Below are 14,440 nucleotides of genomic sequence, written 5' to 3' on the forward strand. Positions count from 1 at the left end.
CCGAAATAAATGACGCAAAAGGTGTGTCAGTAACAAATATATACATACATACATTATATGTCAATTTAAATTTTTTTTGAGCTATTAACATACATATGTAGACATATATACGTGGTCCACGTTGTTCAATTTATTAATATATTTATATATATCGAACAGCACGCATATACATACATACAAATAAATTTAATTATTTTCAAATGTACTTACAAAAAAAGACTTAATTATTGCGAATTTTCGTGATTTTGCCGTTTTGCGTTGCCACTCTAGAAAGTTCATATTGGAAAAAAAAAAAAAAAAAAAAATTAGAGAAAAAATATATTTAGATGTGATTTTCTTTTTAATTAAATTTTTTTAAATTTGACTATTTAAACTCTGTATTTAACAAAAATATTATATCAAATATTAATTTAATATCAAATTTAAATCAATTTTTTCAAAACTCAACCAAAAAAAATACGCTTTTAGTTTTAAAGGGAAAGTTTTTTAAAAAAGAGATGTTTAATCGATCCACAAGAATTTGACTAGTAATATGATATTTAACCGAATTTAGTTTATTAAATTAATAATAAATTGTAATATTATTTTATTAATATTTATGTGAATCATAACTTTGATATTTTTACAATAAAAATAGATAAAACAAATTAAAAATTAGAAAATATATTAAAATATTTTAAACACTATATTTCAATAAATATATATATAATATAAATATTATTTTGTAGCGAATAAAATTTTATATAATAAAATCAAATAAAAAATATTAATATTTATTTATGATTAATATAAATTAATTTTGTATAAAAAAAGAGTTTTAAATGAGATAAAGATATTTAGTTATTTAAAAAAAGATAGAAAAAAATTTGAGTGGATCATTTTAAATTGTTTGAAAAGAGGTAAAAATAAAAAGAAATAAAATAAAAATGAATGGATCTTATATATAAAATATTAAAAATTTAATTAAATAATTTATATTTGTTAAATAGATAATCAACTATGAAATAAACTAAAATGAAAAAAAATATAACTATTATTGAACTTGGATGAGAGAGTAATTTAAAGAATTATATTAATTTTTATAAAAAAATATTATAAAAATTTATTAAGGGTGTGTTTGTTCGAGGGTTTGAATTTTGGGTTGAGATTTGAATAGTAAAAATTTTGAATTTGAATAGTTGTATGATACGATATTTTGAATGTAAAATTGATTTTTAGTATAATATAAAAAATAAAAAATAAATATTTGATTTGATATTTTTTGAGAAAAAAAATTATGGAAATAATAAAAATCCCACAAAATCCCTCAAACAAACACAACCTAAGACAAAATATCACATTATATATTATATTTACAGTGTTATTATTTTTATAAAAATTATATTGGGCGCGATTTTTCTATAAAAATTATGTTAATTTAAAAATAATTGGCAGACAAAAAACATTCCAAAAGGATATTTTGCTATAAAGGAAAGTATTTTTTATAAATAAAAAAGTAAATATAGATTTAACGAAAAATATAAGATTTAAATGTGAAGTAAAATAAAAGTAAATAAATAGGAAAATAAGGAAGGAATTCGCTGGAAGCGCGTGGGGTGCAAGCGGGAGGGGAGGAGCGTGGAACGGAATGGCAGTGGGGTGGCAGGTCAGGACTTATCAACGGATTTCTCGGATCTGCTGGGGAGCGGGGCTCCAGTCCAGTCCAGTGTTTGGTCCGTTGGGTGGCGGGGGCCAGCACCCCACCCACCCACCCACCCACTGTTTCTTCTCTACAGTGCGGTTCCCTGTGATTCGTGCTGGTTACACCTTAGCAAACGCAATCCCTATGCCCATGCGCACTTTACATAAAGTGCTAATGCGACTTCAACTTTCTACTACCCATTTCCCATTCAACTCTCCTCTTTTATATCTCTTTTATTTATTTTTATTGTATTCCTGAAATATATTGCTTCAATTATCATGCTCATTTGGAAAATAGTACTGTCAGCACACACAATCTATTATCTTGTGATGTTATTTTGTAGTATATTTTTTTATTCTTTCAGTCTCTAATAAATTATTTATATTACTGTAAACACAAAATATTTAAATAAAATATAATTAATAAATATGATTGTGATATAATTATATTTTAAAAAATTATATAAAATAGACGAAAATAAAAAATATAAATAATTTATTTATTTAGAACAAAAAAAGTATTATATTTAGATTGTGGCTTTGTTCGTTCAATTTTTTCATAAATTAATATATATAATTTATATATTTTGTCTATTTATAAAAAATAAAAACTCAATAAAATATTATTTTTTATATTAGTTTTATAATTGATCATACCTAACATAAAAAATACAATCTTTAAAAAAAAATAAAAATAATAAACTCACCCGTATTTATTTTACATTTTGAGCACATATCACATAGAAAAATAAAATATGAAATCACTGACGAGTTGTATTTGTTTTATTCAAATATATAGGAAAAATATATTTTCGCCTGTCAAAACATATAACATCCTTCGTTTCACGTAATCTTTCTATATTTTCTTATTTCGTCAATTCCATGTAATTTGTTTTTTTTTTAAATATAATTATACATTTTAGTCGCATTTTAAATTTTAAATTTTAATTTTTTTTAATTTTAATTAAATTACTTAGTTATCTTAATCTATAATTATTTTTTACTATATAATAATTATTTTCACTAATAAATCTTTTAATTATTTACTAATTATATTTTACCTAAATTTTTGAATTTACGGTAAAACACTCATATTATACAAGACAGATGTTAATTGTTTTTGTTCATTTACAAAGAAAATCACATAAAATTGATATTTAGAGGGAGCGAGTAATATTAAATATTAACTCGTTGAATATTCGATTATATGTTTTATATTTTGTAAATAAATTATATATATTTTTATTTAATAAATTATAATTTATAATTCAAAAATAATAAAATATAATACTACTTTCTCTTTACTTTTAAAATTTATCTTCTTTTGATGAGTGTTTGGAACTTTGGATGGATGATTTTGACAAACCTCCATTTGTTTTCTTGCTTTTCACAAAAAATGGGATTTTTGGTCCAATGAATTATTTCATTCGAATTAAAATGTATATATTTGAAAGTCAATTTTGTAAAATAGGCTTTCCTTTTAAAGGCCCACCAAGACTTTATGTATGGATATCAAACACATGTACATCCCATATACTTTTTTTATTATTACAATTAAAATTAAAAATATAATAAATATATATATATATAAAGTAGTGAGTCAAAATTATCTAAATGGGGCGGACCATCCCAGCTCAGGGTCGGGTTAAATTAACGGTGAAGTGAATTGGGTCAATTAAGTTGAAAAAAATATTAAAAGTTAAAATTAAAAAATAAAAAGTTGAACTAGCCCATGTCCTGTTATTCACCTAACAACAAACTCAAATACGATTTTCAATAATATTATAAAAAAATATATTAATATGTATATACACTCAATAATTATACAAAATAAAAAAAAAAAAATCATTTTCTTTAAAAATATTAAATATTATTTTTTCCAATTCTAACATGAACTCAGTATTTTTAAGGCACAAGATACTACTTGCAAATTGTGTAGCTACAAATAATCAAAACATAATTTATTTAACGTAGTATAAATATATGGATTATCATAAGTTTAATACTCCCTCTATCCCTGGGTCATAATAATTTACTGACAAATATATTTTTGTTTTCTTTTCTTGATTTATACTACGTATTAATATCATAATTAATATTCAAATATCAACGCACAAATAGTCAATGACAAATCTTGTTGCGAGATGGAGGGAGTATCACATTATTATATCACATTTTAGGACCACCATCTACATACGTCATTAAAAAAATAATGTTATAAGTAAAGTTAACTTTCGGGATAATGTTATTAGTAACGAAAAAAACTGATTTAAGGACAAGAAAAAAACTCTGTTAAAAAAAATGTTAATTCCTTGCAGTGATATACACACTCTGTAACCTAAAGCCTACAGCATTTGAACTTCGAAGAGCACCTGAATGATATCATTCAACTTCCATTGCATCAGCATCTGCTTCTGCTTCAGATGCAACTGAGGTAGATTCGTCGACTGGGCTCGAACAATCAGCATCCTTCCTCCTCAGATTCCGCCTCGGCCTTCTTCGCTTGATGCTGCTGCAGCAAACACAACACTTTGTGAATACAAAGTTTGATTACGGGAAGTATGGTGATTGTTTGAAAAAACTGGGCAAAATATTGATGGGAAGTGATAGAGATTTCTTTACTATCCCTTTATGTGGTTCCAAATTCAGTAATTCATTGGAAATACAGATAAAAGAATAATCATGAAAATGCAATCACTAAATGCGTGTATATATATATATATATTTTTCATGGCGAAGAAGCATAGAAGCTTATATATACATATTTTTCATGGTGAAGAAGCATAGAAGCCCGATGGAGACGGGGGCATACCTTGCATAAGCCGCATGCTTTTCAACTGCTTCTTTCCCTTCATCGTTAATGGTGAACCATTGCTCGTCCAAGGTAAGGGAATCACCATTTCCAACATCTGTTGGGAGTAATAGTTGTGAAAATTAGGCTTTAGGTGTAAGCATTAGGTGATAAAAATTACAAAACATTGATTACACGACTTACTTTGATGCAGCACTTCCGAATCCCCCAAGCAGTTCAGTTTCCAGTACACATGGCCACCAGAGCCAACCAGTATTGGCTCTGTTCTTACAGCGTCGGAATTTTTAGTTTCTACAAAATTGGCCAGTAGTATATAAAATCAATTTCAGACAAATATGTACTACACAGAAACCATTTCAGAATATGGTACTAATCACAATCACTACATCTACCTCTGTAAAGATAAGATCATTTCCAGAACATTAGAAAATAGTGGGGTTTTTTAGGGTAGAAATTTTAGTTTAAAATAAATGTTTACATACAATAGAGTTACATCGAACAAAACGCAGCATGTGATTAAATGGCAACATGCAAACAAACATATATAAAGTCAATAATAGTATGCAAATACAAAGAGACTATAATATATTTACCCTTTGGAAGCATGGCCTTTGACTCGAGGACCTCAGCCCGAGCCTGCTCCAACTCAGATTTGGTACCAGAAATAATGGCTCTACGCTCAGAAATTGAAAGCAGGGCACCCCCCTTGGCAATAATTGCTTGGGCAATATCATCTTTCGATTTCTGCTTTAGCTGCTTCTCCTGCATAGAGTTCAAGTATCCGAGAATAAAAAATCTGAGAAACAGAAGTCATGGGTTAGAAAATTATTTAGCAATATCTATTACCTTCTCCATTGCAGCACTAACTTTTTCTTTAGCTTCCTTGACCTTGCTGGCAAGTTTTGCATTATTTTCTAAAATCCAGCTCCTTGCTTTTCTATCCAGTTAAATAAAAATGTGTAGAAAGGTAAACTTCAAAAACTGTCAGAATGTAAAATGAAATGAAAGGAAAACAATACTTACTCAGTTTCAAGAGCTTCATCACAGAGAATGTTTAAAAGCCTGAGCTTTTCTGAAGCAGTAAAAGTGTCGTAATCATCTGTGTTCTCAAGAGAATCAATTCTCTGTGATTTGAGAACACTTTGGGATGCGGACAAGAAATCCTTGAGCGCATCAAACCAATAGTTCTCCCCATCCGATGGGCTGATTTCTACAGATCTATGCAATGAAAAAAAAAACAGAAAACACAGTTGTCAAGTCATTGAGTTAAATTAAATACATGAAAATTTGATGTGGAGTGGCAACACATACTCTGCTCCCTGATCCTGCAGTAAATGAGAGAGGAGGTTAATATGAAATTGGACATTCGGAGAAAATTCTCCTTTGCATCCAGTTGTCACATTATAGATGTCTCGAAGAATAAGTTCAGCTTGCTTCTTGTTAACATCGAAGACCTGTCCATCCAAAACCAATGAGAAGAGAAAAGCAAATACACACTTAAGAGAGGAATGTTAGAAGGTTATACATCCTTGAAACCAGTCAAATTAAACACAACACACATAACAAACATTAACCACAATAACAATAGGAAAACAAGATAAATTCCCAGTAAAAAAATTAACAAATGTGAGTAACCATCAATATCACCATTAATAAATAGATTTCAACTTCTATATTAGCTCCAACAAAATGAAAGATAAATGTTGGTCATAATGATATCATCAATGTTATTGACATGTTTTAGGTGTCCAAAGGAAAAGGCAATAATATACACATGGTGTCGGAACTAAGTAAAATGAACATCATTAACATTTTAACACATATATAGCAAATAAAGATACTTGCCTCACCAAACGTAGCACAAAATTGCATGAACTGTAAGGCATTCCCAGCATCTTCTTCCGGTAAATCAACTCCACCAACATGTCTCACCTTTTCTCCCTCTGGAAAGGGAAGGCCGGTAAGAATATCCTGGTTCACTGGCAAATTGGCCTGTCAATTTAAAAGGAGAGCACAGGATCAATGTGGCAACCAAAACATTAGTAATTGACATAGATGATACTGGCAAGCACACTGCATGTTTCAAAATTAAAAGATAAATCTTACACTCTTCCAGGAACCATAAAAGAAAAAATAAAACAACTTTTTTCGCAACAAAAATTTAAGTTCCAAGCATAGAAAGATGCAATCAAGTTAGATCCAAATGCCGAGCTATTGCATCATCCATAGTAATAAATTCAGGAAAGCAAACAAGCATATAAATAATAGAAATCACTACAAAACATCATCCAAATTCCAAAACCCATTTCATATTAATAAAAAGAATATAACTGATTTCATTTCTGCTACTGGGGTGCCTGGAAGGAATGCGGAGTGTTGATCTTAGAGAAGCCAAAGCCAATCAACAGAGAACACGAGGGTTGCTGACGGAAGGTCAATGAAGGATGCGCGACGCGGCGCCGCTGCTTCGTATGGCTAGGGTTGCAGGTCTCGGTATGTCTGATTTAGTGATTTATAAATGAGTTTTTACACTTTTGGACATACAATACCCTAATAATGGTGGAAAAAGGCGAAAGCGGGAAATCCTTATTTCAAAGTTTCAAATCGTGCTTTAATGAGGCACGCATTTTTGAAGGACTATGCCACGTCATTAACAAGAGAAATAACTTTCAGTGCACATGGCAGTCCATGTGAAAAATAGGAAATCACGCATGCAATTTGAAGAAGCTACCTTTCTTTGCAGCAAATTTGCTTGCAAGGCGTCGTTCTAAGTAGCATTTCAGATACAGAGGAAAATCTTCTAGCTTTTGCTTCATTGGTGAGAATACCGGCGGGTTTTTCACCTCCTTTTTCCTATCAATGCATAATTACGCCATCAAAAAAATGCTGCAAAGTCATTCAGTAATAATTCAGAAGACTCACATGCAAAAGCTGCCCCTGCATTCGGGGCAAGTCCATTGCTCCAAACTAGCTACTTCTTCAGCCGTCTCGCAATATCTAACTTGGATGAAATCGTCACAATAAGATTAGATTGTCCAAGTATTCAATAAAGTGTTGAATTTAAAATCATCATAATGAAGAGAAGATAGAAATAACCTGTTCAAGAGACACTTCTGAAAATACATAATAGGGCATGGTTTGTTAATACTCTGAAACTTGCATGCTGCCACAAGATCCCGGGTCATTTGCCACATGCATGACACTTCCAAACGTCAAGCAGACATATTGAGCAAACAAAAAGAATTTAGAAAACTTGTTTCAGAGATAAAACTAAATCAAGTCATAAAGCTTCATCAAGCATATTAAAGTCATAGCAACACAAGCAAGATATCCATAACCGACTAAATGCCATGACTTGCCACACTAGGTGGTTTATGTTTCCACACTAGGTGGCTACTTATCATATTAGATTTAACCAGTAATCTATAGGAATCCTGCCACGCAAGAAACTTTATTGAAAATCATATGGCTTTGGCTTCACACAAGATTTTGTAATAGATTATCCATTGGATTTTATGCGGAGAAAATGAACTCAGCTAACATAAAAGTTGCAATCACAAATGTTGCAATCAAAATTCTCCAAATCATTCCCATCACAGTCATGTCTTAATCAATGATTGGTCTATGTATAATCTTCATCACTCACAAGTAACAATATACTTTCTGGTATGCCAGCATTTAAGAATATAGCAATGGAAAACTAATCAAGATTCAGTCAAAATATACTCCTAGATACCGACTCAATTTCTGCAACTCTAATGCATAACGACAAATTAGAGTAAAAATATAACGTACAGGTTCAAGTCACACTCACAACATGCTTCAAGACAAACAAAAGGCAATGCCGTCGCACACACACTCTAACCAAATCTTGAGACAGTTCAAATCAATAAATTTCAGGTTACTTCACCATTTCTAGGTTGCATTTTACCGATTGCTCCGTTTCTCACACATGCCAAACAAAGTATCACATCAATCTATTATCCATCTGACGAGAATACAGCACAAAAAAAAAAATCTTTACTTGCATCGTGCAGCTCAGTCACCGAACGCCGCATAAAGAACACACAAGCAACCGATGTGGTTGGCAAAACGGCCGAGTTGGATCCGGGTCGGGCTCCTCGTTCCGATTCCGTTACAAGAAACACAATAGACAGGGAAAGAGGGGGAAGAAGAAGATGAGGAGTGAGGGTCCAAGAGAGGAAGGAGGAGAGGAAAATGGGAAATTGGGAATTAGGTTTTAGGTTACTGTGGGTTTGGGGGTTAGGGTTACTTACATGGCTTGGACTTGAAAAAGGAGTTACATTTGGGTTCAAACTCCCACTTTTACTATTTGTATTTTAAATTTTAAATTTGTTTTTTTTAATAAAATATGTTATGTTACATTATTTTAATATCAAATTTGTATGAATGTAATTTGAAATTGAATTTTAAATTTTATTTTTGAATAATAAAATTTTATAATTAAAATAATTGTATTATGTAATTGATATGTTTTTTACAGGGTGTTTTTATAGAAAATTTTATCAAATTTATAATATTTATCTATTTTTTATATTATAATATTAATTTTATATTTAAAATATTATATTTATATATATATATTTATATTAATATGATGTACTTATTCAAATTTAAAATTTTATTATTTCAGATTTTAAACACAAATTCAAATTCTCAAATAAGTATACCTTTAATGACTTTATGACTTAATGTATATATAATATAAGTATAATATAAAACATTAAAATATATATTTAATTTAATACTTTTAGAAACAAAAAATTAGTTGAATAATAAAAAAGATAAAAAGTTGGAAAGAAATTGATCACGGCAATAGAAACGCATCAAACAACACATAAACTTGACTGAGTTGTCTCTATTTTTATTCAATCCCCTTTTTACTCTATTTTTTATCATGCATTTTATTGCTTATTTATACACTTTGTTCACATATATATATAATTCAAGTTTAATTTGATTGATGTTTTTTCTTTTTGTAGTTTCAATATTATTTTTTAATTGCGATTCTTAAAAAATAATAATAAAAATATATAAAATATTTTATACAAAAATATAAAGTAAAAAAAATAAATTATATATTTATTATAAAAAATCAAAAAGTCATTAAAAAAAATAAAAAGGTCAAATATTCGACTTGGAATAATACAATATTTTATACTCCCTCCGTCCCATAACTAAGTACCCATTTACTTTTTTGTATGTTGATCTTTGGATATTAATTATTATATTAAAACGTATTACAAATCAAGAAAAAATTGCAAAAATATTTTTATTAGTATCTTATAATACTAATATAATGACATTTGCATACAAAATTATAATTAAGTACAATAACGCAAAAGGTAAATGAATACCTTGTTATGAGACGGAAATAGTATATTTTTTTTACATAGTTTTTCATACCGCATACCAAAAATTATTTCATATGTACACGATGTGTGAAAGGACTCAATATGTTATGTGTGTAAGGTGGTTCAAGATTTTATTTTCTAATGTACTAAGTAGTTTTACAAAATACATGTGGTTGGTAAAAATAATTACAGTGACAATTTATATCAATTTTATTTTTTATGTATTGGATCAAATAAAAAACAATTAGGATAACAACTTGTGGATGGACAATTTAAACGTTTTATTTTTTTAGTGTGCTTATAAATGGTTTCTCAACCTGATAAACTATACTAATTTTATATTTTTATGTGTTGGATAAAAAATAATAACTAGTATAACAACCAGTGTCTAATAAAACAAATACAAGGTCTCACATAGTATATTTTATTAAGAATTTTACTTTTTTACTTTATTTATTTATTCTCTGTGTGTATTGTGCCTTCTATAATTTCATTCAAAAAATTTTATGTAATAGATTAGTAAAAATAGTTGAAATAATAATTTATACATATTTTATTTTCCAATAAAAATATATATATTTTTTAGATCAGCCTCTCAGACAAATAGATGAATGGCCTGGCGGTTTGGCAGTAGAGTGATTGTTCGACAGAAAAAAAAAAAAAAAAAAAGGGGCAAAATATTGATGGGATGCGAAGGAGATTTCTTTACATCCCATATGGGGTTCCAATTCAGTAATTCATCAGAGGTACAAATAAAAGAACAATCTCGAGAATGCAACCATTCTACTTCATTCAATTTTTCCCCCATGTGTTTGTTTGGAGATTTTTTCTCAAACTTTACTGATCAGTCATTTTTTTTTTTTTTCCCTAAAAAAACATCCGAACACATTCTTTATTTTTTATATTCTACTAAAAAAATCAATTTTACATTCAAAACATCACATAAACAATGCATTCAAAATTTTTACTGTTCAAATCCCAAACTATTTCACCTGAAAAGCCACAAAATCCAACAAATCTTTCTCAATCAAAACACAACATCCAAACTATTTCACATTCAAAACATTACGCGACTTACTTTGATGCAGCACTTCCGAATCCTCCAAACAGTTCAATTTCCAGTGCACATGATCACCTGATCCAACCAGTATTGGCTCAGTTCTTACAGCATCTGAATTCTTAGTTTCTACAAAATTTTTAGTGAAGAAATTTTAGTGTAACATAAATGTTTACATAAAATAAAGTTACAACAAACAAAAAGTAGCAATTTGATTAAATGACTACATGCAAACAAACATATATAAAGTCATTAATAGTATGAAAATACAAAGAGACTATAATACACTTACCCTTTGAAAGCATGGCCTCTGACTCGAGGACTTGCTTGGGGCAAGTCCATTGCTCCAAACTAGCTACTTCGTCGGCCATCTCTCCATACCTAACTTGGACAAAATCATCACAATAAAATTAGATTGCCAGAGTATTCAATAAAGTGTTGAATTAAAAATCATCATAATGAAGAGAAGATAGAAATAACCTGTTCAAGAGGCACTTTAGACAATACATAATAGGGCACGGTTTGTTGGCTGTGGGTAGCTCGATATTCCTTGTAACAGTTGCATGTAAATTCGCTAACTGATCCTAAAATCTTCTCCCTCCGATCGAGCTCTTCAGTCTTACTATCATTCATCTCTTGTCTTGAAGCAATTTCACTTTGTTCGAGTTCTAGATTCGCTTCCCATCTGCTCAAACTCCTTTCCTTCGAGTCGAGCTCACTCTTCATCCTGCTTAGATCGTTTTCCTTAGAACTCATGTTCTCAAGAGGATCGACTCCCTGTTCTTTAAGAACACTTTGGGATGCAGGCAAGCATTTCTTGAGCACATCAAACCATGAGTTCTCCCCATCTGATGGGCTCAGTTTTACATATCTATACAAAAAAAAAAAAAAAAAAGAACAAAAAAAGCCATTGTCAGATCATAGAGGTAAATTAAATACTGGAAAATTTGATGTGGAGCGGGAACACATACTCTCCCCCCTGATCCTCCAGTAAATGAGAGAGGAGTTTAATGTGAAACTGGACATTCGGAGAAAATTTTCCCTTGCATCCAGTTATCACATTATACTTATCTTGAAGAATAAGCTCTGGTTGCTCCTTTGTAATATCAAAGACCTGTCCATCCAAAAAACACAAACAATGAGAAAAGAAATGCAAAATACAGGCCTAAGAGAGGAATTTGAAAAGGTTTTACAACTTTGAAACCAGTCAAATTAAACACAACACACATAACAAACATTAACAACAATAACAATAGGCAACAGGATTAGTTTCCCAGTAAAGAAATTAACAAATGTGAGTAACCTTCAATATCAACGTTGATAAATAGATTTTAACTTTTATATTAACTCCAAAAAAATTCCATGAACTGAATGGCATTCCTGGCATCTTCTGCCGGTAAATCAACTCCTCCCACACCTCTCACCTCAATATCATCATTCACTGGCTTCTGCCTTGGTATCTTTGGTTTTGTACCACAATCTTGTTTTCTTTTTTGAGGAACTTTAAGCTTGATTGACTTTTCACCAGAGGTAAAACCCATTCCTGGGTCTCTGCACAAGTGGGCCTGCCAATTTCAAAAAGAGAGCATAGGATTAATCTGGCAACCAAAACATTAATAATTGCCATAGATGATACTGGCAAACATACAGCATGTTTCAAAAGGTAAAAGATAAACCTTAGACTCCTTCAGTAACCATCAAGTTAAAAAAAAACACAAAACAACTTTTTTTGCAACAAAAAATTAAATTCAAGCATTGAAATATGCAATCAAGTTAAGTTCCAAATGCCGGGCATATTGCATCACCGAATATAATAAATTCAGGAAAGCAAACAAACATATAAATAATAGAAAGCACTACAAAACATCATCCTAATTCCAAAGCCCATTTCATATTTATAAATGGACATACTGATTCCATTTCTGCTGCTGGGAGCCTGCAAGGAATACAGATGTTGATCTCAGAGAAGCCAAAGCCAATCGAAACAGAACACAAGGGTTGCTGACGGCAGGTCAATGAAGGATGCGCCGCTGGGGAATTCGTAAGGCTAGGGTTTCAGTGTCTGTGTGTGTGTGATTTATCAATGAGTTTACCCTTTTGGACATATAAATAAGCGAACAATGGTGAAAAGGCAAATGACAAAAATCGTTATATCAAAGTTTATAAATCGTGCTTCGAGGAAGCACACGTTTTTGAACGACTATGCCATGTCATTAACAAGAGAAATAACTTTTAGTCGCACATAGCAGTCCATGTGAATATAGGAAATCATGCAAGTAATTCGAAGAAGCTACCTTTTTTGCAGCAAATCATGTCAGCATCGTTATAAGTAGCATTTCAGATACAGAAGAAAATCCTCTAGCTTTTGCTCTATTAATGAGAATACCAGTGAGTTTGTCGCCTCTTTTATCCCTATCAATCCATTATTAGGCCACCAGAAAATTGCTGCAAAGTCATTAAAAAAATAATTCAAAAGACTCACATGCAAATGCCCCTGCATTTGGGGTAAGTCCACTGCTCCAAACTAGCTACTTCTTCAGCCCTCTCGCAATATCGAACTTGGATGAAATCGTCGCAATAAGATTAGATAGGTATTCAATAAGTGTTGAATTTAAAATAAACATAATGAAGAGATGATAGAAATAACCTGTTTAAGAGACACTTCTGACAATACATAATAAGGCATGGTTTGTTAATCCTATGAAACTTGCATCCTACCACAAGATCCCAGGTCTTTTGCCGCTGCTTCCAAAAGTCAAGGATAAATATCGAGGATATTGAAACAATTTAGAAAACTTCTTTTATAGATAGAACTAATTAAGTCATAAAAGGTTCACCAAGCATATTAAAGTCATAACAACAGAAGCAAGATGTTAATAACCGACTGAATGTCGTAACTTGCCACACTAGGTAGTTTATGTATCAACGCTAAGTGGCTACTTACCATATTAGATTCACCAGTAGCCTATAAGAATGATACCACACAAATGAAGCTTTTATCGAAACTCATATGGCTTCACACAAAATTTTATACTTGATTAACCATTGGATTTTTTTGAAGAAAAATGATCTCACTAATATAAAAGATGCACAGCACAATCCATCTTAGGACAATAATCCAATTCAAAAGTGTTCCAATCAAACTCCCCAAATCATTCCCACCACCATACATATCTAGATGCATTTCGCCCAAGGTTAATTCAAAGAGTAAAAAAAATAAAAAGAAATTCTTTACTTGCATCATGCAGCTCAATCACCGAACGCCGGATCAAGAACACACAGGCACTCAATGTGCTTGAAAAATCATTCTGGTTTGGAGTTTCTCGTTCCGATTCCGTTACAAGAAACATGAGAGAAAGGGAAGAATGTAGAAGAAGAATATGGGTACTAGGTTCGTTCTTTTCTTTTCTTGGTCAGGTTAGGGTTTTTTTTTTTTTTTTTTTTTTTTTTTTTTTTTTTTTTCTTGGTCAGGTTAGGGTTATTGACAAAGGGTTAAATTTTTAGTTAATTATACGA

At 30.6% G+C, this 14,440-nt stretch overlaps 2 protein-coding genes across 13 annotated transcripts; both read right to left on the reverse strand.

Moving 5' to 3' along the window:
- Positions 1-3,804: 3,804 nt before the first annotated feature.
- Positions 3,805-7,345, reverse strand: LOC127240423 (uncharacterized). Of its 3 annotated transcripts, none has more exons than XM_051259104.1 (10): positions 7,224-7,332; positions 6,824-6,991; positions 6,338-6,484; positions 5,804-5,946; positions 5,516-5,710; positions 5,339-5,429; positions 5,086-5,254; positions 4,676-4,783; positions 4,493-4,589; positions 3,805-4,189 (listed from the first exon to the last, which is right to left on the reverse strand). In XM_051259104.1, the coding sequence occupies exons 2-10, from the start codon at positions 6,830-6,832 to the stop codon at positions 4,063-4,065; spliced, it is 1,086 nt and encodes a 361-aa protein (XP_051115061.1). In that variant the 5' UTR covers positions 6,833-6,991; positions 7,224-7,332; the 3' UTR covers positions 3,805-4,062. The 3 variants fall into 3 exon arrangements, with proteins under 3 accessions (XP_051115061.1, XP_051115060.1, XP_051115062.1); XM_051259103.1 differs by having other exon boundaries at positions 3,806-4,192; XM_051259105.1 differs by lacking the exon at positions 6,824-6,991 and having other exon boundaries at positions 3,806-4,192; positions 7,224-7,345.
- Positions 7,346-7,413: 68 nt separating this feature from the next.
- LOC127240424 (uncharacterized) lies at positions 7,414-14,318 on the reverse strand. 10 transcript variants are annotated; one of them, XR_007836329.1, is made up of 11 exons: positions 14,160-14,318; positions 13,407-13,666; positions 13,219-13,336; positions 12,836-12,954; positions 12,349-12,489; positions 11,896-12,038; positions 11,405-11,795; positions 11,217-11,305; positions 10,946-11,002; positions 7,589-7,655; positions 7,414-7,489 (listed from the first exon to the last, which is right to left on the reverse strand). XR_007836329.1 is itself a non-coding variant. In XM_051259110.1 (9 exons), exons 4-9 carry the CDS (start codon positions 13,235-13,237, stop codon positions 11,276-11,278), a joined length of 843 nt encoding a protein of 280 aa, XP_051115067.1. In that variant the 5' UTR covers positions 13,238-13,327; positions 13,407-13,482; positions 13,572-13,666; positions 14,160-14,318; the 3' UTR covers positions 11,217-11,275. The 10 variants fall into 10 exon arrangements, 9 of the variants coding, with proteins under 9 accessions (XP_051115067.1, XP_051115064.1, XP_051115066.1 ...); XM_051259110.1 differs by lacking the exons at positions 7,414-7,489; positions 7,589-7,655; positions 10,946-11,002 and having other exon boundaries at positions 13,219-13,327; positions 13,407-13,482; positions 13,572-13,666; XM_051259107.1 differs by lacking the exons at positions 7,414-7,489; positions 7,589-7,655; positions 10,946-11,002 and having other exon boundaries at positions 13,407-13,482; positions 13,572-13,666.
- Between the last annotated feature and the right edge of the window lie 122 nt (positions 14,319-14,440).

The sequence above is a fragment of the Andrographis paniculata genome, unplaced genomic scaffold, assembly GCF_009805555.1.
Source record: "Andrographis paniculata isolate CXL003 unplaced genomic scaffold, ASM980555v1 Contig79END, whole genome shotgun sequence".
In the NCBI taxonomy this organism is placed as follows: domain Eukaryota; kingdom Viridiplantae; phylum Streptophyta; class Magnoliopsida; order Lamiales; family Acanthaceae; genus Andrographis; species Andrographis paniculata.

Bases quoted from the DNA above. Each gene is read 5' to 3' on its own strand.
- LOC127240423 (XM_051259103.1), bottom strand. The intron at 5,711-5,803 runs GTATGTGTTGCC...TTCATTGCATAG, and splicing joins CTGCAGGATCAGGGAGCAGA to ATCTGTAGAAATCAGCCCAT. The intron at 4,590-4,675 runs GTAAGTCGTGTA...TACTCCCAACAG, and splicing joins TTCGGAAGTGCTGCATCAAA to ATGTTGGAAATGGTGATTCC.
- LOC127240424 (XM_051259111.1), bottom strand. The intron at 12,039-12,348 runs GTGAGAGGTGTG...TTGGATGGACAG, and splicing joins CAGTGAATGATGATATTGAG to GTCTTTGATATTACAAAGGA. The intron at 11,306-11,404 runs GTTATTTCTATC...TGTCCAAGTTAG, and splicing joins CTAAAGTGCCTCTTGAACAG to GTATGGAGAGATGGCCGACG.